The sequence below is a fragment of the Anser cygnoides genome, chromosome 1, assembly GCF_040182565.1.
Source record: "Anser cygnoides isolate HZ-2024a breed goose chromosome 1, Taihu_goose_T2T_genome, whole genome shotgun sequence".
NCBI lineage: Eukaryota > Metazoa > Chordata > Aves > Anseriformes > Anatidae > Anser > Anser cygnoides.
The window spans coordinates 143,178,307-143,204,609 of NC_089873.1; the positions used below are offsets into that span (position 1 = coordinate 143,178,307).

At 41.5% G+C, this 26,303-nt stretch overlaps 1 protein-coding gene across 3 annotated transcripts in view; it reads right to left on the bottom strand.

Moving 5' to 3' along the window:
- Positions 1 to 458: 458 nt before the first annotated feature.
- RFX8 (regulatory factor X8) overlaps positions 459 to 26,303 on the bottom strand; it is a 30,975-nt gene continuing 5,130 nt past the window's right edge. The window contains exons 3-16 of one of the 3 annotated variants that reach the window (XM_048049027.2): positions 25,568 to 25,629; positions 23,993 to 24,079; positions 20,778 to 20,843; positions 19,252 to 19,315; positions 18,241 to 18,375; positions 18,078 to 18,155; positions 17,526 to 17,639; positions 16,746 to 16,896; positions 15,075 to 15,133; positions 11,473 to 11,629; positions 9,831 to 9,925; positions 8,523 to 8,637; positions 4,389 to 4,680; positions 459 to 793 (exon numbers count right to left, since the gene is read on the bottom strand). In XM_048049027.2, coding sequence (XP_047904984.1) covers positions 4,421 to 4,680; positions 8,523 to 8,637; positions 9,831 to 9,925; positions 11,473 to 11,629; positions 15,075 to 15,133; positions 16,746 to 16,896; positions 17,526 to 17,639; positions 18,078 to 18,155; positions 18,241 to 18,375; positions 19,252 to 19,315; positions 20,778 to 20,843; positions 23,993 to 24,079; positions 25,568 to 25,629 — 1,443 coding nt within the window. In that variant the 3' untranslated portion in view covers positions 459 to 793; positions 4,389 to 4,420. Of the gene's footprint in view, positions 794 to 4,388; positions 4,681 to 8,522; positions 8,638 to 9,830; positions 9,926 to 11,472; positions 11,630 to 15,074; positions 15,134 to 16,745; positions 16,897 to 17,525; positions 17,640 to 18,077; positions 18,156 to 18,240; positions 18,376 to 19,251; positions 19,343 to 20,777; positions 20,844 to 23,992; positions 24,080 to 25,567; positions 25,630 to 26,303 lie in introns of all 3 variants that reach the window. The other 2 variants (XM_048049026.2, XM_066984292.1) reach the window with 2 other exon arrangements.

A 26,303-nucleotide genomic window follows, 5' to 3' on the forward strand; every position in this document is an offset into this window, starting at 1 on the left:
TACTCTATATTTACTATTTCACATGAATTTATTCCAGGGTTTCTCTGTAGAGATTCTTTGCTTGTACTCCACTTGTAGAGCAAGTTCAAACAACTTAGTTTCTGACATAAACAAATCAATAATGTTATACACAACCTATTTTATTTTAGTTAATACAATTATGCCTGAGATATTGACTCTTGTATCCTGCAGAAGTGGGAAGCAAAGCAGGATTTTTTCAAGATGTGTAAATCAGTGCTAAATTCTATATGTGATAAGTATCAGTTTTAAACTATGTACTGTAGACACAAAACAGCATTGATCCAGGGTCATTAATCTATTCTGCAGCTTCCAGATAAATTTACCACAATGACTTCACGTGGGTCTCCAGCTTCACTGATAACAGTAAGTACACTGATAACTGATAAGTACAAGGAATAAAAACAAAACACAAATGTTTCACCTTTTTATTCTGAAGTTTTATTCAAATAAACTCAAATAATGAAATCACTTGACAACTTAAAGTAACCATCTTACTAGCACAGTTTTGCATTTAGTATTTACAGAAAAAGATCTTAACTTTAAGAGATTGAAAATAGTATTTCTTAAAATTATATCAGAAACAAGAATGGTCTATCCTTATAAAGTATTTTCAAAAGTCAGGCTGATTTTCTCTGAAAATTACCTGACCATGGGAGGTAAAACTAAAAGAAAAATTCTGTCCATCTCTGAGTAGTAACTGCTTCCCTTCCAACAGCAAGATCCAACTTAATGAAAATTATAGCTATTTTGTCTTCCAAATCACCTGGATGACCTGAAAGTTAGAAAAGAAACATGAATGTTTTCATTTTAGGGACTGTAAATCATTGTTTCTCCCTTCATTAATGAAAAAGTCTTCTCTCCCTTCATTAAATAAAAGTCTTTTCTCTACTTTCCTGCTGAACCTTCTCTTTTTTTGCAGATACCCCACCTAATTTTACATGTGTTAGCCCAACAGGAGGAGATACACAGTACATTTCCTCATAGGGTGGCAAAGGTCTGATAGGAGGACACAAATACTTTCTGATACATCATTCGCACTTTATGTGTCTGCTATAATGTGTATAATGTCTGCTATATATGTGTCTATTCTCTTCCAAAACAAATAATCCCGGTCCCATCTCTCCCCCGTCCCAGGGACTTCTTTTCCGTGCTGAAATTTTGTCTTTCTTAAAATCAGTGGAAGTTTTGCCACTGAATTTAAGCAGGGACTTTATTCTTATTTTTGATCATTTCAGTTAATGATTTTGATCTTGATCTTGATCTCTGTATCCTGGATTACTCAGAGCACTCAGATGAACACCTACCATTCATTTAAGTGAAGTAGTTAATTATTTCCTTTTTTTTTTTTCCTTCCTTTTTAACAAATGAAAGTGTTTGATTTGCTCTCTGCCGGCAGAGCTACAAGCAGTGTTCCCTCAGCCTCTCTTTGCTGTATATTGTATGGTACAGAGGCGTGGAATTGGATTAAAAGCTACAGCACAGTGCTCTGCAGATAAACCCACTGCAGGTGTGCAGTTTAATAGGATTTTAATTTGGTAACAAGTGAACAAAGAGAAGAAGCGCAGAATGGGATTTTCTAGATGAAAAAATGCTGCTCGTGCTGAGAGAAAGCAACTGCAAGCTCTGTGATAAGGAATAAAGATCAGGCCAATGCTCTCTGAGCTGCCCTTTTACCGATTACAGTTCACTCAGAGCCATCAGTTTCAACAATTTGTTTGTTTGTGCCATCAGTTTCAACAATTCTTAGTTCAAGCTACTTGCATTCGGCTATATAGCATTTAACCTGCCACACTGTCCATTAAGCCAGTTTGTTTAAATCTTGCATTGTCTCATTCCCCTCCCTCTGCACTTTTTTATATAAAAAGAATGTTTTCCTCAGGAGACATCACCAGCTTGGAATATATTCAGTTTTCAAGATTATTAACAATGATTTTCATGCTTCAAATTAAAAAAAAAAAAAAGTGCTGCACTGTTCAAAATACATGGAAAAACACAGTGTCTCTGCTGAGGAGTGTAATTTATATTCAGCATGAACTAGGGATGGGGGACCAAAAACAGATGGGGAAGGAAAAGGAAAAATGAAGGTGACAACTGAAAGATCATGAAGAGATCTGCTAAGACACAGGCGCGTATTGCTGCTGCTGATGCAAGGGCAAGGTTGGGAGATTCTTTTCTGATTTCTGTTACCAGTCCTCCCTCTCATTTTTCCAGGGTTTCACAGCAGAAGTGAGTTTTTAGCACTAATTTCAATGAGATGCGGGTGGAGGTGCGATGAACAGATTTTTTCCAAGCATAACAGGCTGCATAGAAGGCATAGAAATGCCTTGTGGGACAAGATGAAAAAGATACGGAGGTTGGTGTTGTTGGCAGAGGATGAAGTGGAGGATGGGAGCTGAAGAGAGACACCAGGCCAGAGAGATCTGCAGAGGCTGCATGAGGTAAAGGACTGAAAGGGAAAAAAAAATACAAACTATACCCTCGATACGCAGTGCAGGAAGTCTGGCAGCAGACGTACAGCCCTGGAAACAGCAGCGTGGCTGTTGGATGCCACCGAGGGTTTGTATACCTCACAGGACGGGTTCTGGCTGAAGGGGGATTAGCCAGGAGCAGGGACAGATGGCTGCCTGGGAGCAGGGGAAGGTGATCAAAAGTCACAGAAGACAACCCCTTTTTGCGACAGGAATCCGTTCAGGGGATCTACAGAGATGGTAACGTGAACAAAATGGTAGGAGACGGAGACGCTTTTGGGAGCTGCATTTTCAGCAACCTGTGGAATTAGTATTGACGCCCAAAGAGAAGGAGCCCGCAGTGGGTGCGGTGGGAGTACCACCCATTCTTAGGAATTGCCAGAATTGCCAGTTGCCAGAAATGCTCACCCACTCTGTTCCCAAAACCCTTTTGAGCTGCAGGTTTGAGTATTTCAGCTCCCTCACAAACCGTAAACTGAACCACAGCATCAGCAGGCTGTTACAGGGCTCTCTTTTTCAGCCACCACTATCAGTCTGGCACATGGGCTGGTGGAACCTGGGGCTTTCAGTTCCATTATCTGTCAGGATCTTTCCCCTCTAAGCTTTTCCTACACTTTCCCAGTCCTTTACATTCTCCTTCCCTCTTCCATACCTTCTCAAGTGGTGCTACTCCCCTTTTCGGGTTTTACACCCATCCTCTCTTACTCTGGCACCCCTTGTCCCTCACTCTAACCAGCCTTGCTCTGTTTTGAGGTCATGTTCAAAATATGTAAAAAAAAAAAACAACACATTTATTTATAGGCATATCACTTACACAAACAACCCGGGTCAAATCCTTGTCTGCCGTCACCTGCTTAAGAGCATTGCAATGGCCACAGAGGCCATAAAAAACCCCATATGGACAGCAGAGTGAAAGAGCACAGGAAGCAGGACAGACATTGAGTAAGCTTTGTACTGGTTTATCTCCTGATTTCTGGCCATCAGTGGTTTGGCAATTCCTTGGTCATACCCTGCATCCAGCTCAACTTGTTCTTGAAGTTAAGGTGGTATGGCAGGACAGGTCATTATACTGCATTTCAAAATAAGTTGTTATTTTGTCCAACAACCCATGACCTATGCGTAAATCATTCTTGTTTTGTCCCCTCTGTGCCTTCTTTCTCCCCTCCAATTTTCATTGCTGACCTAGTTTTAGCATATCACATTTAAAAGCAAGGGTCCTCCAACAGTCTTTACAACTAATGAAGATGTTTTTTAAAACAGTTAATTTCCAGTCCTGGTCCTAGTTTATAAGCCATAAAATAATGATAGCAAGATCACCCCAAAATGTTATTTTCTTCATGAATCTTGGTGCCATTAACATTTGTCCAGCTCCGTGTTCTGGAAAACACAGTGTTCTCTGAGACTGAAGACAAGCGCTGTTATTACATGGAAGAGGAATCTGAAAACAGCTGAACATACGAGTGATAAATATATCAGTTGTATTAACCACAGAGGCTTGATCCAGATTCCCATATGGCCTTGTATTTAGCCTCGTGTCCTAAGAAGACTTGGACATTTTGTTTTTTACCTGTATGTCATCCCTTATGCTGCTAATTTTGAACCAGGGGACTGACTGCAAGAAAGTCTGGCACGGCAGAAAGGCCTCAAGGATTTCCCATTTCTATATCTTTTGACAAAATTAATAGCTGGGTGGAAGACAGAGAGCCTCTTGGTGCTACCAGTAGTGAGAAAAGACTACACCATTTTCTCTCTCTTCTGATCAGTAAATACATGCGGCCCATTTGGTCTGCTAGCCCACAAGCTGTGCTGAACTTACCAGAACGCCCTTCCCAATTCCCCCAATTTATGGCCTCTTTTTTTTTTTTTCCAATTTTCTTTAGAGCTAATATTTTATTTCACCTTGCTGCCTGTGGCTGTGTCCTCCAAACAACTCAGAACTCTGAATATGTGTCGCTTAATCTGACGTTACTTGGGCTCTGCATCAGAGTTATGAGAGCTGGCTGTGGAGCTTTGGCTTGAGGTTGCTCCTCTGCAAAATAGCCCCAAAGGTAGCTGGGCTCATAAACCAACAGAACGGGTGGGTCATTTTGCTCGGTGACATAGAAGCTTTCAGCTCCCTCCTCCTCTATATAGGACTGGAAAATGTGAGCAACATAATCCAAGAGTAGCAAATTAAACAAATGCCAGGATCCTAGATTTAAAGAAAAAAATAAATAATTGTAGCAATTTCTTAATTTGCATATTTTCATGATGTATTCTTTTTAGAAGGGCTTTATTGTAGTAATGGACTAGACAAAGCAGTCTAGCACTCATTAAATAATACTTACAGAATTACGTACTTCCAAATATCATGGCAAAATATACACCAAATACGGATTTTAAATATAAGCAAAAGCCTTTTCCCCTTATTATAGCTACAGAGAAGATTGTTCTTGTGTTTATTCGCTTTTTTGTTCAAGTTCTTCCCCCCGATTCACTGCTACTACAGGGCTTATCAGCAGCCACGTCATCCCTGTTTTCCCCTTGCACAGACAAAACGTTCCACCTCTTTGCAAGCAAACCCTCCTACTTCTGTATGTTCTGTACCTATGACATTAAATGGCCTACCTTGCAGCTGGGGGTATAACTGCTAAAAGTCAAGAAAAAGACTCACTGAGGCCATTGAATTTTGAATTATACCTTTGGTTGAAAGCCCTTAAAGTGAAGTGTAGGTCTTCTCCCACGCCATAAATTTCCGTAGGAATTATCAAGTAATTCAGAGTCTCTGCGTCCCACAAACATGTTTACATGGACATCAATGAGAAGATACAATTCCTATGCACAACCAAGACTTCCAGAGCTTTAAAAATGAGCAACAGTGCCTCTTTTGATGTCTGAGAAGCTGCTGCTTCCACTGTTGGTCCTTTTGTGGATCTTTAAATGATAGCAAAATAAGTGATAGGACTCATTTATCTACGTGACAAGGATGGGGACTTTTAAACTTGAGCTCAGACTATACAGACCTGACACAAGGCATCAATGAGTGCTTCTAACAGTCTTATATCACAGGAGTTTTCAGCATATTAAATAAGAGTAAGCATGAGACAGAAGCTACCACTCCAGTTGTCCCTTGAGATAATGAAGGGACACAGTTTTGAAGAGATTAGGTTGAAGCAGCTTGCTTACAAAAGAGGAATGCATTAACTGCTAATAGCAAATAACGTCACAGAAATTAATTTCTGAAATGTTAGGCTGTTTGCATTGCAAACTGGTCCAGGACTATTTTTGCAGATGAATCAGTGGCATCTGGTGAATCATCTGTGTTGACAAAAGACAGAGATGAAACTTGTGTAAGTCAGTGGTCAGGAAGCTGTTGCAATCCTCATGATCCGAAGCTTTTGGATATAAATCTACCAGTGTCCCCTTTTTGAAAGGAGGTCATAGTAGGAACTGTTAGACAGTCACAGGAACTTCTACAGTCACACCTTAACAGAACCCAGAACTGTCAGGATCAGGACCCTGGAAGCATTTTGTAGATGTGAAGTTCCAAAGCAGGTGTAGCTGTGCACATAGATGACTGTCCAACCAGCGTGTCTCAGCAACACGCCCCTGAATGCTGCAGAAGGGAGACTGGTAAAGGAAATGGAGGTGCACCAGCTGATGTAAGGTTCTGTGGTGCAGGTATGTAGAGGTACATTTGCAGGGAAGGAGGTGGGACTGAAAGAGCTGCAGCATAGAATCACAGAATCATCAGGGTTGGAAAAGACCTTCAAAATCAACAAGCCTAACCATCGACCTGAATTTCTGAGTCCCATCACTACACCACGTCCCTTAGTGCCACTAAGTCCCGTTAGCCCTGGCTGCTGTAGCACACTTGCTCCCTGCAGCCTTACAGGGGAGTAACTGCACAGTTCTTCCGACTGCACTTGAGCACCGTGTAGAGGCTGGATTGGAAGAGGGTAAAAAACCATCCTGAATTCAGAGGCGTAAGTCGGAATGCCAGCATATTTTGTGTGCCAGAAGTGCCAAGCTCCAAGCAAGAGCCCCACACAGAAGTAAGTCTGGGTTTGGTTACTCGTATGTGATTTATTTTGTGGGGAGGCACACTGCATGAACATGACAGACATTTACAGAAAATTCGACATTTTGCCCCAGTAATTTTGTTTCCTCGGTGCATGCTGCGTATTTTGACTTGCAGGAAGCCCACCATTCCTGCAAGAAATGCTGAGATCTAAGAAATTTCTGAAAAGCAATGACCCTGAGTACAGAGTTTTACACCAGGTGGCTTGTTAAGGTAACTGCCTAAGCCTTGTCCACTATGGCTCAAAACCCTACCGGAATAGAAAAAAGGGAAAGGACAAACATCGTTAGATCGTATAACCCAATGTCTTAAGGAACCAATGGTATTAAGAAAGAAGGTAGTAATGACCAGTTTAACTGAAGCATCACAGAGAAAGATATAAAGGCATTTTTGTAAACTCTGTCATATGTGAGAATAAATTAAATCTTAATGCTAATGAAGTATAGTAATAAGGCTATCATAAGTGGGATGAAAACATTGTTTGTAACTAGTTTAAGGAAGGCTTAGCAGAGGAAGAGATGTTCTACATCAGATGGCATTAATTGTGTTCCCAGCCACTGGCAACTGTAGAACAGGGAGGCAATTCATTAAGCTCTTCTCATAGTGGGAAGAAGGGAGAGGATTTCATCACCATGGGGAATTTCAGTAAACATTATGCTTCCAGTGCCGTTCTTGGAATTCATTCACGATTTCCACTCAGTGGTCAAAACATTGCATCCAATGTGGGAGAGTTTTGTGCAGAACTCTTCTGCAGAGATAGAGAGGAATGATTATTTTATTACTACTCTAATGAAGCAGCCCATGGGCAAGGGACTGAACTGTGCTGTGTTCCATGTAGTCACAGAACAAAACTCTAATCCTGCTCCTGGGAGTTTGCGATGTAATTATGAGGGAAAAGGTAACAGCTAGATGCAGAAAAGGGGTGCGCACATACATGCACAAACATAGACAGTAAGAGGGAAAGATTACTGAAGAATATAAAAGGCAGTAACCTTAGCATACCCCTTTGTTATGTCTTTGTAGAAAACACAGGGAAGTAGAGCTTTGAAGGGGGATTTCTAAGAAGATAATGAGGGTTTTTTGGCTATTTGTGTGAAGCTCCATCCAACAGAACAGGAAAAAATATGAAGGTACGTCTTTGAAAATCTAAAAAGTGATTCATGCAGTCTGGGATCAGATGTTACTCAGAGGAGATGGTGCATTTCTCCAGAATGAATAATAGACAGATAGCTTCTGAAAGGTTTTACAAATAAAGAGAAAGGTAGTTAGGTTTGAAGCCATATAGAAGTGAAACAGACAGAGCCGATTCAAGACATGGTTGTGCCACTTCAAGCCACTTTGAGTAAATCTGACTTCATAGTCCCCTCACTTCTCTTGCCTTGCACTGGTGCGTGATGGATTTGATGCTTGGCAGCTCCGAGCACTAAAACAGAGAGAAAACTAACCCAACTGGAGGGGTGACTAGTTTTCAATCAGTTTAATATCTTAAACAGCTTGCTGCTGGCTAGGCAAGCACTTACATCGGTGTAAGCATAAGGAAAGGGAAGGAGCCTGTATCTGGTGTCAGAGGAACTAACTGCCTTATTGACAAGTATTTGGATCTGCTATTCCTGTATTATACAGACAGAATCTGGAAGTCTGGAAGCTATCACGGGGAGATGCAGAATTTTGGTGGTTTGCCGTATTAGTGCCCCAGCTCCCCACCACCCCTCCTGCTGAAGCCCTTGCAATGCTCACACCTGAGTCTGCCGTTCCCCCTCAGACAAACGACAGCTTCTGCCGAAAGAGGGAGTCCTGCTCTTCCCACCATCTCCAGCTGCATCTCCCTGCCTCCCTCCCTTTTGCTCACCTTAGAGAAGCGATGCCCCTTTCGGCTGTAGCTTGGGTTTCTGTCCGTCGAAGTGGCCCGGTGCCTCTGCCACCCCAGGTCCCAGAGGGGTGCATCAGGTGGCAGTCACAAATCCCTTACTTACCAAAGCTGTCTGCGTAGTTGAGTGTCATAGCCTTGCTCACGGCAGTTAATAGGAAGTTCCATCTCAACTGGAAATCGGCTGCCAGTTTCCTAAGTTCCTCTTTATTCCTGCTTGGCTGCAAATAGAGGGAAAAAAAAAAAAAAGTTGCTTTATGATAAAGCTGGTTAAAAGGATCCCATATTGTGTTGCGGATAATTCCCCTCTACAAACTGCATATGAAGGAGGAAAATTCAGCTTTTTGGTTAGAAACCTAAAATAGCTTAGGTTGAAAGGGATCTTTGAACGTCATTTTAGTTCAGGTCTTGTCCGGACAAGTTCTGAATATCTCCAAGGTATTCACTGCCTTTCAGGGTAACCTTTTCCTGTGGTGAACTATTCTTGTGGGTTTGTTGTTGTTGTTGTTGGGCTTTGTTTGTTTGCTTTTGTTACTTGGGGTTTTGGTTGTTTGTTTTCTTTTTATCTGTTCAGATTTCCTTTGCTGCAGCTTGTGTCTATTGCCTTATAATTGTGAACCCCCAGGAGAAGTCCCAATCCATCTTCTCTGTACTATCCCATGAGGTAACTGATGGGTCTGTGAGATGAAGGCACCACAGAACTACAAAGCGCTAATCTTAATTACAAAACCCACATGAATTATCAGGAAATAATTAAGCTGAAGAAGTACAGTTTATCTTGCTTCTTCAGAAAAGAAAAAAAAAATAAAATGAAAGACTTAAACCACCCCCAGCCCTAAATTCATTGGTCTGTCCAACTGACAGAGTGCAGTCGTACCACCAAGCTATCACTAATTCTGTATCGGTGATGGAAGAGGGGTGCTAGAGTTGGCAACCTGGGGAAAGATCTATATGCAAGGATGATCTAACTTAAATCTTTCACAAGAGGTAGAGCCATTGTGCTAGAATTTATCACTCTCCTGCCACCTGCTTAAAAACAACAGTTTCACGAATCAACAGTTGCAAGAATCATGAAGTATTCTCTTTGTTTATACTAACATTTTTCTTATGGATCTTGGTGTATAAGGGAGCATTATTATAGCATGTTTCTACAAAATGAGACCAGATTCTGAAATCACCGAAGTGGATATATCCACAGAAATAGGCTTGTAGTTGTTTGCACAGATGGAATTTTGTATGCCAATTAATTCCCCCTTTTTCTGCAGCATGCATAAATTGTGTCTATGCAAATCTGCAGTCTGGTCAGGTTGCTGGTATACAATGTAGCTCCTGCAAACTATTGACAGTCAGCTTGTAGGGGGATAGATGGTGTGATCACTCTTCCTTTTCTGAAAGTATTAAATTAATTTTATACCTCAATGACAAAAGCCTGAAGATTTGAAGACATACAGTTCAGGAGAACCCGAATATCTGTAGAAGGTGCCAGCAAAGATATTAAGTCATTCAAACCTATGAAATATAGAAAGGAGATCATTACTTGAAGTGATTGGCTTACTTTTTGGTTTGTTTCTGCAGTTTCTAGCTTTTTTTTTTTTTTCTTTCGTCTTTGGCTTAAAATATATTAAGACATCTGCTTATAGCATCTTGATTAATATAACTGTGTCATTCCTTGAATGGTGATTAGCACCCTGATTTGAAATCAGTCAGAATTCAAGTTTATGTCCATATCTGCACCAACCTAGTCATCATGGCAAAAGTGGAAAGAGTAAACATTTCATAAGTCCAAGCTGGCATATGGCTATATGCAATACTAGCTTGCTTAACTAAGCTTTTATAGGGTTGAGAAAAAAAAATATTTTATCTGTTGAGGGGGTGGAAACTGTTTTAAAACAATAACAGAAATTATAGAATATTCTGTAGCTCAGCGGAAATGTAGATAATATTGCCAAAAACCAGTGCAGGTGTCCCCCCAGAGGATTAGAACCTACTACTCAGTGCCACGAGGTACATCACAACTGTACCCCTCAGAGTCTATACCCTTCTGGCTAAGAGGCCTTCCTGCCAGAAGGCATACGCATAGGAGCTTTGAAGCATTATTTATTAAAAATAACAATTTGGAAAAGCAATGGGAACAGAGAAATGCAGCAAATCCATCTTGGAAAAGATAATCATTAATATAAAGAGTAAATGAAATAAAAACTTTCTGCATGGTGTTTTTGATTTCAAGATGTATATAAATATTATTTGCAGGGATCTCCTGGTGGTTCTGCGAACAAAGCGAATTATTATTCCTGCTGAAAGCAGTCACAGAAAGGCGGTGGTGCATCCCTTGTCAGAGAGCGTGCCGGCAGCAGGCCAGGAACAAAGAGCTCAGGCTTCTTCCATCAGTTCTGAGCACAGCCTGGTCCGAGATGCCTGCCTCTTGCTAATAATTTAAATGGCAGTCCATTAATCTAAGAATTAACTTGCCATTATGTTCCCATCGCTTTTCATTAAACCGGCAAATGCATTATGTCGTGGCTGCATGCAAACTGTGTATTTCAGTGTTTACAGCTCAGCACCAATTCTACAGGCCGCAGTAGAGCAAAAGGGCAAGAAAGCTGGGAGGTCGATAGCCCTTGTCCAGCTCAGCATACAACAGGTAAAATCCGGCCACGGGAAGTAATGTTGTGTACTTTGATTAATAACAGGGAAAATGCAATTCTTGGAAACTTCTGTTTATCAAAGACAAGCATTAAAAGTGAATGTCCCTGTTTGTCAACCTTCTTCTGGAAGATAAATCGTTTTAGAAACACAAACCATGCTCCTGCTGCCGTAGAGAGCTTTAAGAGAGAATCAGTACCGAAAGCCTTTCATTCTTAACCTTTAAAGTTAAAAGGATAATATTACGTGCTCCATTCTCAATTTTATTGGCTCCTTTCCAGTACACAGGGTTATTGCAAGACTATAATTCCCATTAGGGCAGATGCCATGAATAAACAAAAGGAAATGCTAGAGCTTTAACAATGTCAAGCAGGGGCTTAAATGGATAGAAAAATATAGAAAAAAAATATTACATTTGATTTCTGTGTCGTTCTGCAGTTCATCCGGATTCCTAAACATCTTTTGAAAGAGGTTTCCAGGCGTATCCACAAATCCCTGGTTGATGACAGCATGCAAGTCTGATCTCAGACCAGTGACTTTGCTGTTGTTGTTCAAGACTATTCGCATTGTCTACAGATAATAAGAAAACAGTTAATATCTTTCATTTTTTTCAAGCCCTTAACTCAGTCAAAAAAGCTTCTCTTATTCAATGTTAAGTTAGAATTGGAATTTTAAATAAATCACCAGTCTCCAAATGGAAAAAAATCCAAAAAAAAAGGAATCAAAGGAGATGAATCTTATGTTGTCTTCAAGTGTTTTTGTTCTGGGTGATACCATGTTCAGTGACACTTTGTGGTGGTGTCTGTGATGGAGCAGACAAGACTAACAGATGCTTGAAGTATCTGCACAATTCTTTTTGTCTATAGTTATTTTAGTTATGCCAAATAACACTACTTTGTCTAAAAAATGAAGTGGTATATTAGGATCAACTTTCCCTCAATGACATCGATCCTTAATATGTCCCAATTAAATTAAAAGGCAAGTTTTCTTGAGTTGCTCAAACCTTTGAGAAGGTATAAATAAGATTAGAAATAGGGCATTAATTAAAATAATAGTAGGGATTGTGTCCCATTTCTCTGCTTTTAAGTCATTTGTCAATGAAGAATCTGGTTTTATATTTGTTCCCAGAAGTATTACTTACACAGATATTGCAGGCAATTTTCAGCATAACTTTTGATCCTCATCTCTTCCTTTTTTATTTAATTAATTGCTAATATCACACAGTATTGCTTCAGATTCCTGATTACAATGTTTTAAGTGGAAAACAATGAAGGAAATTAAACCTGAATCTATTAAAATTCATTCATCCATAGATTTAGTCTCTCACTTTCATACTGAAACCTATGAGATCAAAGATTGTTGAATTTGGGCATTTATATCAATAATTTGTGTCCAGTTTTGCCTTCTAGAGGAAAAATATTTTTTGTAAAGTTCAGAAAAAACTTCAGGATTCATGAACATTTTAACAAATCCCATTCATCAGGTGCATGGCAGAGAATACTACTTACTGTGACCCCACAAACATTTATTTTCAAGCATAACTCCCAATCTAGAACTTTTGTTCTTCATTATTGTGCTAGCGTTACTGAAATATCACAAGCAGCCTCATATTTACTTGGTAGTTTTTTTCAGCTTAGTTAAAGACAAAGTGTCTTTCCTTGTTTTACATGGAGTTTCCAGTGTCAAAGAGCACACAATGTGAACATTGGGAACTACCAGGTGCAGCACCTTCAGCAGGATGCTAGCACCCAGCTCCATGTTTAAGTGTTTTAGAAATGTATTTAGCATTTTTTACCCATTGCACTTCAGTGTACTAAGTGTAATACTCCAACTGACTGAGAGCCAGCCCTGACAACACTTAAATACAGCTTACCAGAGGCAGGAATCAGCCCCAGGAAATGACACGTGTTATACTCAAATTCCTTTCTCACAGGGAATTCGCTCCTTTTTATACCCTAATTACTTCTGTATATCCAGGTAGTAGCAGATGTCAGCCTGCTTTATCTCCACATGATGGGAAAGTTACTTTTTTCTCTTCTGAATGCTGACCCTGCCAAAATTGTTCAGATTTTCTCACCAGGTGGCTAAATTATTGCAAAGTACTCTACAAGGGACAGTGTGTTTACACCATTCTGAAGCTGCAGCTGCACAGTTCCTCAATAATACTTCTCATTAGGAGCACTGTCACCTGCTTTGACCACCTGTCTCTGGTTGAAATTCAACGTGCTTTTCAGACAGAGAAAACCAAGAAGGCTGATTAGGCTCCCATACAAGAAAATTAAATAAATGTCAGGTTAAGATAGAAATAGCCGAGAAAGGATGTGATAGAGGTCTGCAGGAAGAATTGCACAAATTTTAAAACTAATAAAAGAAAGTGCTTTTTCACACAAGAAATAATCAAATCCTGGAACTCACAACCCCAAGACTTTGTGAATGCCCAAACCGGGCTATTAAATGAAAGAATGTGGATACAACCTTCATTTCAGATTGGTGGTAAGCCTGGAGAGTACAATGGCAAAAAAGTAGGGTATCATTTGCTCTATGCATACCTGCTCTACCTGAGCATCTGAGAACAGGATACAGGTCCACGCAGACCTAGGGTCTGGTCTGACCGACTGAAACACTTCGTGCTTTTCTCTGAGTGACATCCACCTCCCTGTGAAGCATCCGCGTGTTTCTCACATGCCGAAAATGTTAAACACCCATGGTGTCCAGCTAACCATCTTCTGGTATGCATTAGACAGGGAAGTAATTTTGCAGGATAATCTTTATCTGGTATTTGTTTCACTGGAGCCCAGTATAAATAGCGAAATGGTAAGATCCCTAACAGAAGGTAAAATTGAGGCTGTGTGACTGCTGAAAGATCATGGGGATGTTGATTTACAGGACTTACATATTGTCACTTGTTGAAACTATTGTTTTTAAATTGCCAATGGGACTAATCATCAATTACACTGAAGCTCCTTTGACCTCCTCACATTTTAAAGAGGCCCTAGAGAAGGTGCAAATACCATTTCCTTGTGCAAATAGTGTGAGCAGCTCATAATCATGAAGAAGAACCAGGCTGAGAGTGTGCTCAAGCTGTAAGTACAGATCTGACACAGTTTCTCAGGTTCACAAGGTTCAATTTGTGTTGGTTAAACAGTGCAAAGTGAACATGCAGCAGCTAGAAGTTGCCGCTGGCATTAGGGTAAAATCCCCCCCCCCCAGTTAGGGTAAAACTCTCTTGCCCTAAATCTTGAGGGTGTAAATTAAATGTTGACTGTGACCTATCTGTTGTGTTATGGCCTGGGCTACTTCAAAAAACAAGGTTTAGGAAGCATCCAAGGACAGCAATGGAAGGAATGCTGCAGGGAGGGCACAGCCAATCAAAATAGCGCAGCAGTGAGTAAGTACAGGTTAACGAAGCAATTTACTTCATGGTGTTCAAAGGGCACAGCTCCTTGATGCATCTCATCTGTCACTGTAGCTGACAATGATACTGGAGAGCAAAAAGTAGACAGAGATATTAGATATATTTTGGCTCTCTCTTCCGCAGAAATAAAGCGATGCCCTGAGGAGTACAGTTCAGAGGACAGTTCCCTGCAGCACTTCTTCCAACGCTGTCTGCTCAGAGGATGGAGAAGATTTTGCCAGCTGATCCCTGAGATCCATGAAAAAGCTCAAGGCCTTGTGCCCTTACAGACTTTGAGACCATGCAGTTTCACTGCAAGCAATATATTAGTGGTTTCCCATGTGTCACCTGACCCTTCTAACTACAGTGATGCTCTCCTGTCTGTGGAGGACTGCTAACCATACCTCAGAGGCTTTCACAAAATCCAGAGGGGTACGTACTATGGGGCAGAGGTGGGTAGGAGGGTGAGCATGATTTGGACCAGTCGGTATACAGACAAGAACACCTGTGCTGCTGTTGTTCTACTACAGTGGAGCATCTCATAAATAATCCCGACTGCAGGTGGGCTTCTTGAGCGAGTGAGATGCCCAGCTTTTCTATTTCATGGATTCTAGAACATACCTTGGCCATATTAGAAAGATCTGTCTTTCTCCTGAGTCTTTTTATAAACAGTGTAACTTCTGTCAAAGAAGAAGAGGCAGATGTTTCATATCATTAATATTTTACATTCTTAAAGACATTAATAAAGACAGATCTCTTAAGTGAGAAAGCAGACCCCTCAGGGAGCAGCAGGCTAGCTCAGGGCACATGGAGGTAACTGAGCTGCGTTCTGTGCTGGGGACCCTGCCAATTTAAAGCTTGCAAGCAGCAGCTGCCCAAGTTACTACTTTTCCTTCACTACAAACCTGTTAGCCCCTGATGCACAGGAAAAATACTTCTTTTTTTTTTTTTTTTTTTTTTTTCTCCATGAAATACTTCTCAAGCAAGAAAGCAAGAGAAATATTCTTTTATGTGTATGGTTTCAGATGACTAATGGCAACATTAATTCTAAACCTTCTATTTTTTGATTAGAGAGTTCACATTTTTCACTTTTATGCATCTATAATTCTTCAGAATTGTTAATAAAAGCTGATTTCTGTTGCTGTATTTGCTCCTGTCTATAATGTGTTGGAATTATGAAAAGCGTGGTTCAAGAATACCCTTTTTAAGAATAAAATCTAAAATAACTGATTCTTAGTTGCAGGAAAATCAAGAATAAAACAACTTAAAATCTTTTGCAGACAGGCAATGGTTTTCAAGTGAAAATTTCTGTATCTCTGATGTTTTTATAAACCCAGTCCTGGATGTGCAGAGAAAGGGTTCTGGCTGGTTAATTACATGCACTTCCATGCACACAAATGTGTTAAAAGCAGATTACTAAATTTGCTCTGCCAAGCATTTAAATGTAAGAACTGCCAGAGTTAAGACTGACTGCATGTCATTATTAAGCATATGAATACGAGCACAGTCCTATGTCTACGCAGGAACCCTGCTTTGTCACTGCAGCGATGGTTCTCACTCAGTGAGCAACTGAGCAGCATTTTGGTTTAGCCAGATTCTTCAGCATAATATATAAATCATAGAACCACAGAATGGTTTGGGTTGGAAGGGACCTTAAAGATCATCTAGTTCCAACTTCCTGCCATGGCAGGGACTTCTCACTACATCGGATTGCCCAAAGCCCTATCCAACCTGTCCTTGAACATTATGTATGCATGAACATATTTGCATACATAAATGTATGCATGTACGTACATATTTACAAATACACACCTTTGTATATTACAAGTTTTTCAAATCCTACTCTAATGACAGAGTCAGAGTTTCCCTGTGGGCCTTTTTTTTTTTTCTTCACTTTAAATTGAACTGCCCTATAGTCATTAATTAATTTATCTACATAAAACCACTTGCAAGGTAAAGAGACAGAAGAATACCTAAATTTCGAGGGCAGGGTGCTTATTATTCATAGTCATCAACACAGTCAAAGTGATCATAGCAAAAGACATATCTTTAAAAAGATTCAAGTACACTTTAATTTACCATGATCTTGGAATAATTTGGGCTTAAATTTGTTCTCTCATGTCATCTGAGACCATTTATTTTTAACTGTATGCCAACTCTAGTCCTCACTACTCTCAAGGTTACTTCAGCTAAAAGAGTTTTTAAAATAATTTCTGTAAGAGTCTTGTAACCCAATCTTCTCTGCAGTTTAAGCAAAGATTACTTTATGAAATCTCTCTGTTACTTACATACCTTTACATTTGGTTGTTTGGAGCAGCACTGGCAACTCTTCCAAAGCATTAAGCAGCCAGAGTTTAACATTTTTACTGAACAGTCTGATTGACTTCAGGTACTGCACGGACACCTCCTCCAGGAAGTCACGAAGGAGAATGTTCTCCATTTCCTACAATACAAATGTATGGAGCTGCACGATTGGTGTACTACATGTGTTTACAGCAGCATGAAATAAAGCTGCATTGACAGCTTAAATGTAAATCATGAAAAAAGACTATCCTTTTCCTCCGCTTAAGGCAGTAACTAAGCTACATTTATTAGCAGAAGGAACGAGATCTAGCAGAAAGCATTGTTTCCTGAATTAATTACTGGACACTGCTTTGACCTGCTGTGAATAAGAAGCAAATCATTTTGAGCAGAAAGCTCTGTATGTCAATGTGGTATGTCACTGAGAAATTCAGTAGTGTTATCAAAGGAAAAATAACTCCTTGAAGTTTAGAAAACAGCTATCGGTCAGAATTTCAGTCACATATCCTCAATCCAGAACCACAGACCACATTTATAACAGCATACTCCATTGATGTTAGGGACTTTCAAGGGAAGATATGGCAGCAAAGTGGCAGTTGTCTCAAATTCCACTAGATCCAAAATCCAAACTGCGTTGTCTCAAAAAAAAAAAAAAGTATAATAATAATAAAATGCCATTGTACATCACACAATAAACAGCTGGTCTTTCTCAGGTAGAGCTAGCAAAAAAACACAAACACAAAATAATTACAAGAAACATGTCTACAGTACCTGGAATAGCTGCCTATCATAGCACTTGAATAGCTCGCACACATCTGGCAAGGACATAAATGCTATTTTTTCAGGCTGCAGAGACTTCCAGAATGACACGATACAGTCTTCCACCTATTGCACAAAATTCTTTATGAATTTTCACCAAATTTATGCTACTGAAATATGAAGTGTGACTCTGTGAAATGACACACGTTAGCACAGAAGCAAAAGAATAGTCCTGGAGCCAGGCTGGCTTTAGGCAGGGAGCATCCTGGGGCAGCATGCTGAACCTGGCAAGGCAGCATGAGAAAGAGGAGAGAAACGAAGCGTAGCACGGATACGTGGATACAATGAGAAATATGTGTCTATAGCCTTTTGTTTTGTGCCCACAACATCAAATAGTTAGAGCAGGTCCTTAAGAATTCCAGAATAATTTGACTGAATACTCCTGTTGTTTATAAATGTTCATCTACCTTAGATAAAACCATCAGCTAAATGAGCTACAAAGAAACAATTTCATTTTTATAGATGTTTGCTGACACCTCGAGTGTTATTGAAGCAAAAGCATACCTTGTCAAGCTCCTCCATTCTCACAACCTGTAAAAGGACTTGGCAGTAGTTATTGTACTCATTTGCAAGCAGTACAACCTGGAGAAGGTGAACAAAAAGAGTGTGCAAAAAGATCACACAGACAATGAGCTAATTTGCTTGATTACTGAATACTTAAACGTACCATTTCATAGGGGTATTTCTTCGCTAACTCTTGCTCCCAAGGATAGACTGTCCTGAATTCAGGCAAAAGGTATTCATATCTGTCTTCTTCAGTCTTCAAATAAGTGACCAGTGGAAAATAGTGCAAAACCTGGCCCTCAATGCATCAGAATTTATTTTAAACAATTAAAAAGAATCACAATTATCCTGCCACTCCTGTTAAAGGTACTTCCTTGAAGTTGTATAACATTATTTTTAATAAGATGTATTGCTTCACATAAATGCTTGTGGTTTTTTTTTTTTGTTTGTTTGTTTGTTTAGAAAGTATGGGTGGGTGAAAGAAATAGGAAGGTTGACTAAATGTTCAAATTCCAAATAGTTCATGAATTTCTTTCCAAAGCAAGTGAATATTTAATACTATACATATCTTACACACATATATTTTCTATAGCACTCATTTCACAGTAGAAACCTCCTAAATAAGGCTAAAGTTAGTTGGCTTTGCTCTAGGGGTGGCAGCATGGTTTTTATCAGCTGTCGTTACATGCACTTCAGTGCACTCATTACTGTATTTGAGTGCTCTGCAAAAATAAGAAAGACATCCAGTCTCTCATTTTCCTCACTTTGGTCCCCATAATTCTGCTGCTCATGCTCTGCAGGCTGACTTCCAACAACCCCAGTGTCACGCCAGTTCATTACCCCACACATATTTGAGAACTGCCAGGGGTTAGCCTAGCATCAGCCCCTTTTGGTGAGCAGGGATGCTGTTCCTTTCTCTTAATCACAGTATTTTAAAGACCCCTTGTGCCAGTAAACTCACAGTGATTGAAAGGACACTGTCTCAGCAGCATGAGGGGCTGTAACAGTGGGTTTCAGAAAAGGAAGGCCGTGCATTTAGTGAGGTTACACAAACAAAAATTATTTCAGGGATTATGATGGGTTAATTGTATTTCATTAGAACATGTTATATAGCAGTTCTAACTAAATAGACAGAAAACCATTTTATTCTAAGTCTAATTTATCTAAAACTCACTGTTCCTATTTCTTGGCCATTGCTCTTGTAACCAGCTGCATCTGCCGAACTGCAGGCATCTCCACTGTGGTGAAATATACAACATGAAACCCTTTTAAAAAGCACACCAATTTATTATGCATTTAGCTAGAAAATGATCTCCAAGTGGATAGAGAGCGCTAGGCTGAAGTAGACAGCAGTGGGTTTGTGAAACAAAAAACCCTCTCTTTCCTGTCATTCAGCAGTCCCAGGATTTTCTAATGAGTCTGAAGATTAATTTCTTCATTTTAAGATAAAACTGAGCTATTCGTTCCACAGACAGCAAGGTATTAGCCATTTAACAGAGCAATATCTTCCAATTTCCTGTACATAATACATGATTTTGTAGTTGTATTTGCAGTTCATTTGGAATAATAATAAAAATTACAGACATGCAAACAATGAAGCATAATCATTGGTGTGCTTTGATTGCACAATGGCCCCATTTTCTGCTCCTTTTATCAGTTTAGATGGCAGTTTTTTTCCGACTGTCCCCCATGTACTTTGCAAGTCTTCCGTGGTGCTCCACACCATCAGCACTCCCATGGCCCTGCAAAGGCCTGGCAACTGGCTTTTGGCTGAAAAACCCAGGCTGGGGGAGCAGTGGGCTGCTTTCCTGCTTTATCATCCCCTCCCTCCCTCTCCCCATGCCTGCTTTGCCGAGGCTGGTCCTGCAGGAGAGAGCGGCAAGGCTGCTAGGAAAAGGGACGAGCTGCGAGAACTGGATTCCCCCAGCTACCCCTATCTGCTGACACCTGCTCACAGCCCCTGAAGACATTTTGAGCACCAGGGCCCTCGTGGCAGTCTTTTGGCAGACACCTCTTTTGAGGGGTGGCAGTCGGGGCTTTGCGGGAAGCGTGCTGCCCTCGGTGACTGCCAGCACCCAGGCCCTCTGACAGGACACTGCGTGCTGCTGACCGCGGGCTGCTGTGAGGCCTGATAAACCGGGGCACCGCTGTACGTCCTGAAGGGACAGAAGACGGAAATGCCAGCTTATCTATGTGGGAACTCAAGGCACTGAATGTGCCCCCTCATGTTCTGCCGTCCACGGACTGACCCTTGCCATCTGAAAAGCTACCTTGCCCTCTGCCTCCGCCCGCCAAAGGCCAGGCACGACATCAATATTGCATGTGTTCGGTCCCCACAAACAGAAGAATGGTTAAATGTGTATGTTTCGTAGTACTTCCACCAAATGGCTTGTCCTTGCAGGTTGCTAAAGCCCGTGGAACAAAATTAACGAGCGTTTTCCAGTTCCTGCTCTCCCCGAGCAGGCGGCCCGCTCTCCCTACTGCCGCTGCTGCTATGGCAACACCTCAGCGCCGCTCTCCCTCGGCGGGCTGCCCGGCTCCCTTCTCCCCCTGTGTGGGGAGGATGGCGGGCGGTAGCCTTCTCCCTCCTGCACCCCACAGACCCCTTGGGAGCCCCATCTGCCAGCCCCCGTCCCGCCCTTGCTAGCTAAGGCGAGCACGGCCGTGCTCCTGCTGCTAGCAGAGGGGCTTCGGACTCACCCGGTGCCCGTCGGGGTGCTCAGCTGCCACGCAGAAGCGGCCGTCATCTCCCCTGGAGAGCGGTGCCTGGGCAGAGACAGGGCACACAGCATGGGGGGTGGGTGAAGGGAGAGGGCAATAGGATACAGCGAAGCCACGGGGGTTCAACCATGTCTCCCCGTGGGGCTGAGATGGTGCTGGGAAGGGGGAACTAGAGCTGAAGAGGGAAATGCGGAGGTAGGGATGACAGGAAGACTGACAGGAGAGCAGGAGAGCAGGAAGGACCAAGGAAAAAAGAAAGGAAGGAATATGGTGAATGTGACTGTTGGATTACTCTGAGATTAGAAAGGATAATTTCCTAGAGTCACATCTGATTTTTTTTTATACAACAATTACAAGTTTGCTTCACTAGAAAGTCAGAGGCCTAAGCCTTCCCTATTACTAGATCATAAAGTAACTCTCATGAAACTAAAGTTCACTGGCATTCATATGCCATTGCCATACTCCAAGCCTCCTTGATCTGCCACAGCAGCTGCCATTTTAGGGAGACCTCATTCTCAAAGTTCCCTAGTGTAACGTAAATTGTTAAATTCCTATAATGCATTTGGAGACCCCTTTGGTTACAGCTTTGCTTGTTTACACTACTTCCACATCATCATCAGAGTTACAGTATACATATCTTCAAAAAACCTCAAGATTTCAAAGCAGAGCAGCTCACAGGTGCTTTGTAGGAGTATCCTCTTCACTCCTCCTGTGAGCTTGTTCCAGCCCAGCAACATGACACATCCAAGGCCCTGCTGACTATCAAAAGGCAAATGCCTCTTTGTAGTCAAAGGCAAGCTATTTTAATCTTACGGCCATTTCTGTGACACCAACAAGCAAAGCTCCCAACCTGCCAGACCCTTCACAGGCCCAGGTCCTTACTACCAGCAACATGGCAAGTGACAATCTCAATAGGGTCAAGAAACACTGTTTTCAGCACAGTTCAGAAACCAGCTCTTTCTTCAACAGCCTGGAGCTTGGGTGGATGTGTGGGTCTCTCAGCTGGGCTTTCGGCTCCACCTTCCCCTCAGGTAGATGCTACAGGAGAAGCACCTGCATGTGGGCCTCGATTCAGGCATGGGAGGAGACAGCAGTCATTGGGGACATGTTCACTATTCAAAGAAACACCCCCATCTCTGCCAGAGGGGGATGGCGACAAGCCAGTAAGGTCTATCCCACTTGTTGGGTCTGGTCCGCAAACCAGAATTTGGGCTGCACTGCAGTGGCATATTCAAAATCTTCTTCACTATTACCTGGAAATTTCCATACCAAAACACTCTTACAGTTTGAAGCTTTATGGGTTAAATATCCCCAGCTGTAACTAGAAGTTTACTCCTGCAAGAAGAAAATTTGTCCTTGCAGGTATATGTTATTATTTTCACTTCTCTATTTAAATATTTATATATATATATATATTTTGGTGGTGGTGTTTTTACCAACCTTATTGGATCACATAAAATTAATTCATTTCTAAAAGTACTGAACCCTATAAAGAAGACAGTAAAAATGAGGTATTTTCTTATGCATTCCTGCTTATTTGCAGAAACCTGATGGAAATAAACCGACTTAGATGGCCAAGACCGCTGCTTATTTTGTATGTGGCCTATTTTATTTGGGGGTATGGGGTGTGGATTAGTGATGCTCATGCCTCTCCAGCTGCATTTTATTTGTTGTTGTTGACTTTTATTGTTGTTGTTGTTTTGTTTGATTGTTTGTTTTTACTGATTTTTCTCTATTTTCTTCTGCTGTCCTTTAATAGACACTAAGAAGTAGTAGTGGCACCCGCCTGCCCAGTGGCTGCTGGTGCTCACGCTGGCTCTGGACAGGGGCACCGGCTGTATTTAGAGTGGAAGCTGCTCTAATTACAGCTGTCTGGCTTCACACAACAGCTGAAATGAAGGAAGCATCAGACAAAATACTTTCATAGTTAAGAGACTTACAACTCTCAAGAGAATTGCAACTAGCAAGATTATTTTTGTCTGAATAAAATTTATTTTATTTTTAATATTGAGTGCATTGATAGATAGGGATGTCGCTTCAGCAAGGTTCTCATTTGAAATGAGCCTGGAGTTGCCTATGAATAATTTCTTTGGACTCACAATAACTGATTGCCACTTGATCATGTACAGAACCTGATCCCTTGCCCTGCCCTTTCTTTATCCTTGCTCTGTTGTCATTCTATGGACTGCTGCAACATGGCTCCACTATAAAGCCAGCAAAGACAGGCAGCAAACCCGCAGGTATAATTTTTTCATTCTCTTGCAGAATGTGTATTCAATTAAGTAACTATACTATAAAATACCACAGACAGTGAAACAGCTTTCATAATAGCCGGAATATCTGGGTGCTTAATAGCCTCTCTTGTATCCCTAGAACACTCATGCTATGCACGGCTACTATAACCCCATTTAAAAGAATGGAAATCGAAGTACAGAATCCATTCATACACACATCTCCTCTTTTTATTTTCTCTCCAGCAGAAATGCAAGTCTGTAGCTTGTTTATCTCGACCATGACCTTCCTCGCCCTGCCTACAACTGGGATGTGATCAAGTCTACAGTTAGCTTGCCTCAGTATCCTACATTCATCAATTATTTCTAGATTTTCCATTTTTGCAACCAATTTCCACTCCTGCCTTATACATTTTCTCATTGCTGTTCCCTTACAAGAGGTGATTTTAAAATCTGAAATTTTAAAACAAAACGAGGGAAGTATTTTCAAAGTAATATGCCTCATTTTTTCAAGTAGCAAAATCCAGATAACATGATTGCATGTAGGGCTCTTCAAAATAGTGCAGTCATTTATACCTTAATACACTATCTCTTCACCCTACTGTTTACCAAGGAGGTTGCTACAATGTCAAGAAGCAATTGTCAGTACATTTATTTGAGCTCCCATTTAGAGTCTCTATGTATAATGCTCCTTTAGTTTTGTCAAGTGTTCCTGCTTTTAAGACCTACATGTCTAAAATATCCAATTTGAGGAAATCCAATAAGCCAGGACACGTTTTCAAGATGGATTTTCCTTAGAAGGGACATTACTTACTGGAACAGCACTTCTATAGTGTGTATAAGAGAAAGAAAAAATAATAATACTGTTGACAATGTTCAGCAGATGGTTTACAGAGTTCTAAATGCAGACGATATATAGACTGTCAGGTGATATTTTATGATTAAAACATTAAGAAAACAAACCTGAGATATTTTTTTTCAGACAGAAGAAAGCAATACCGTGCATAAAAGGAAGAGTTCTTCTTGATAGCTATTCCATCATAATGATACCTAGAAGATAAAAAAAAACTGATGAACTGACAAGCGTGCGATTTTCAAGATAGTCAGCAAAGAATTCATATTCCTCCACTGAAAGCACATTTAATCAAGAAAAGAGCAAGTTTAAAAGGTACATTTATTTTTTAAATTCTGCATTTTTAAAATTCTGTTGAAAATTTATTTCCCTGATGCAAGATGTTTGCACAAACGTTTCTAGAATGACTTTAAAAGCTCTTTTTAACTTTTTTTTTTTTTTAACCTTCTTTTAAATGAACAACCATAAGCCAGCACACATGATGCAACAGGTTTGCATGGGCCACGTAGAGAAGCTGGGGTCCAGAGTCTCAGCTGATAGCTTCCACGTCCCCCCTGAAGCCGAAGGCTTGCGTGCAGCTGCATCGCAGCGGTTTACACCAGCTTAGGGACTGAGTGGCCCATTGGTGGAACCTAAAAGCAAGAAATCTCCAAGACCTGCTATGGTTTTATGCCCATCCTGGTGAGCAGTGGGAGCCAGGTACCACCAGTGGGTTCTGCAGGAACCTTTTCAGACAGCATCACCGCCCGGTGCAGGGTGGCCAGGGAGGTGTCTGGCCCCCAGCAGCCACCAGATGGTGACCTTCTGCCGGTGGGAGGCCCAGGGCCACCGCGCACCAGGCGAAGCCCGGGAGCATCTGTGGCGAGGCACTCCCAAAACGCTGGGTCTCACCGGATCGAGCTGATAGCAAGCCCAGACTAGTGGAGAAAAATCACAGATCAAGTAAGGGCATGTCACTCGCAAAGCCAGTGCGTTACAGCTACTCCAAAGGCTTGTGAAATTACTGCTTCTCAGTGCCCTTAAAACATCGCCTTTTCCAGTCTGGATGTTCAGAGTGTGATTATATATTTGGACAGTGAATCGATGGAAGTGTATCGATCTCAGTCCTCCTGCCTGTGCTCTAGAGGAAGATAGGGAAGGGAGATGGAGGAGGAGATCAGATCTGAGCTGATCTGATTTATTTGGTTTTAAACTGTGTACAGCAGTTCTTTTGACCACCAGTACCCACAGGATCACAGCACAGATACGTGCAAAGGTGAGCACTCTGTGCCTGCAAGCACATACACCACTCTGCTGCCTGCTCCACATCTCCCAGCCCCAAGCATCCCGGACACCGTGTCCCAGGGGCATTGAGGAAGGCTGTGAGGTCCAGCAGCTGCCTCACACGAGCCCAGCTGTTAGAGCAAGGACAACTCTGAGCACCGATTTTTTAAGAGCTAGTCTGATCTGGAATTCATATGCTAGTGGAGCTGCTCTGATGTGGTGGATTTTGTGGAATTAACTCTATCTTAATGTATGTGGTGACATCATGAATCTCTCTGGATCTGTTTTTGCAATTTGGGATGGCCTTGAAATCAAATATTCAGCTGCTGTATTAGTGCTGGAGCTGAAAATTCAGCCATTAAAAATATATATTAGAACAGTTACACATAACATTTTTTAAACAAAGGAAGCTAAACCAATACCTGGCACTGCCTCTTGTGCCCAGCCTTCTTGTCCCCAGACCCGGGAAAACTAACCGAATAAGCTAAAAAGCAAAGAGAAAATTACAGTTACTTGGCAAAATCATTCTAAAGCACAAAAGTGTATCTACTACATTTTTTTCTCCTTAATCATTTCTTTTGCTTTCCATTACTTGCAGGCTAATACCTGTCCTTACATACCTCTCAAATGGTAACTGCTGAACTGAACTCAATCAGGCTTTTGCGGATCGAAATCTAAGTAATTTAAGGGATTACCTCCCTCGGGTAGGAATTTTTTTTTTTAGACTAGCTTGTTTTGCCTCGCTCGCACTGAAGCACACCCAGTGCACACACCGGGAGACCACCCACAGGCGGGTGGGTGCAGCAACCGGGGGAACTCGATCTGCAAGAGCACGTCTGGCTGGGGGCCTGTGAAAGTGCCGTGACTCTCCAGTCCTTGGCCAGCCCTGCGAACCTTGCTCATCCCAGCAGGGTTTACTCACGCAGCCCACTCACTCGTGCAAGGAGCATTTGCAGGCTGGGGTCTGACTTATCTGGTTTTGAGAGGCTGCACCACCAAGCTGCAGAGCGACCTTTTGACCACCCCCGTGGTAAATGTGAGCTGAGGTCACACAGCATCTGCCAAGGTTAAGCCCTACAGAATAATAAGATACTGTCAGGGCAATAACCCACTTCACCATGATTATTCTGCATGAGCTATCCTGTGAAGACAGAGTGT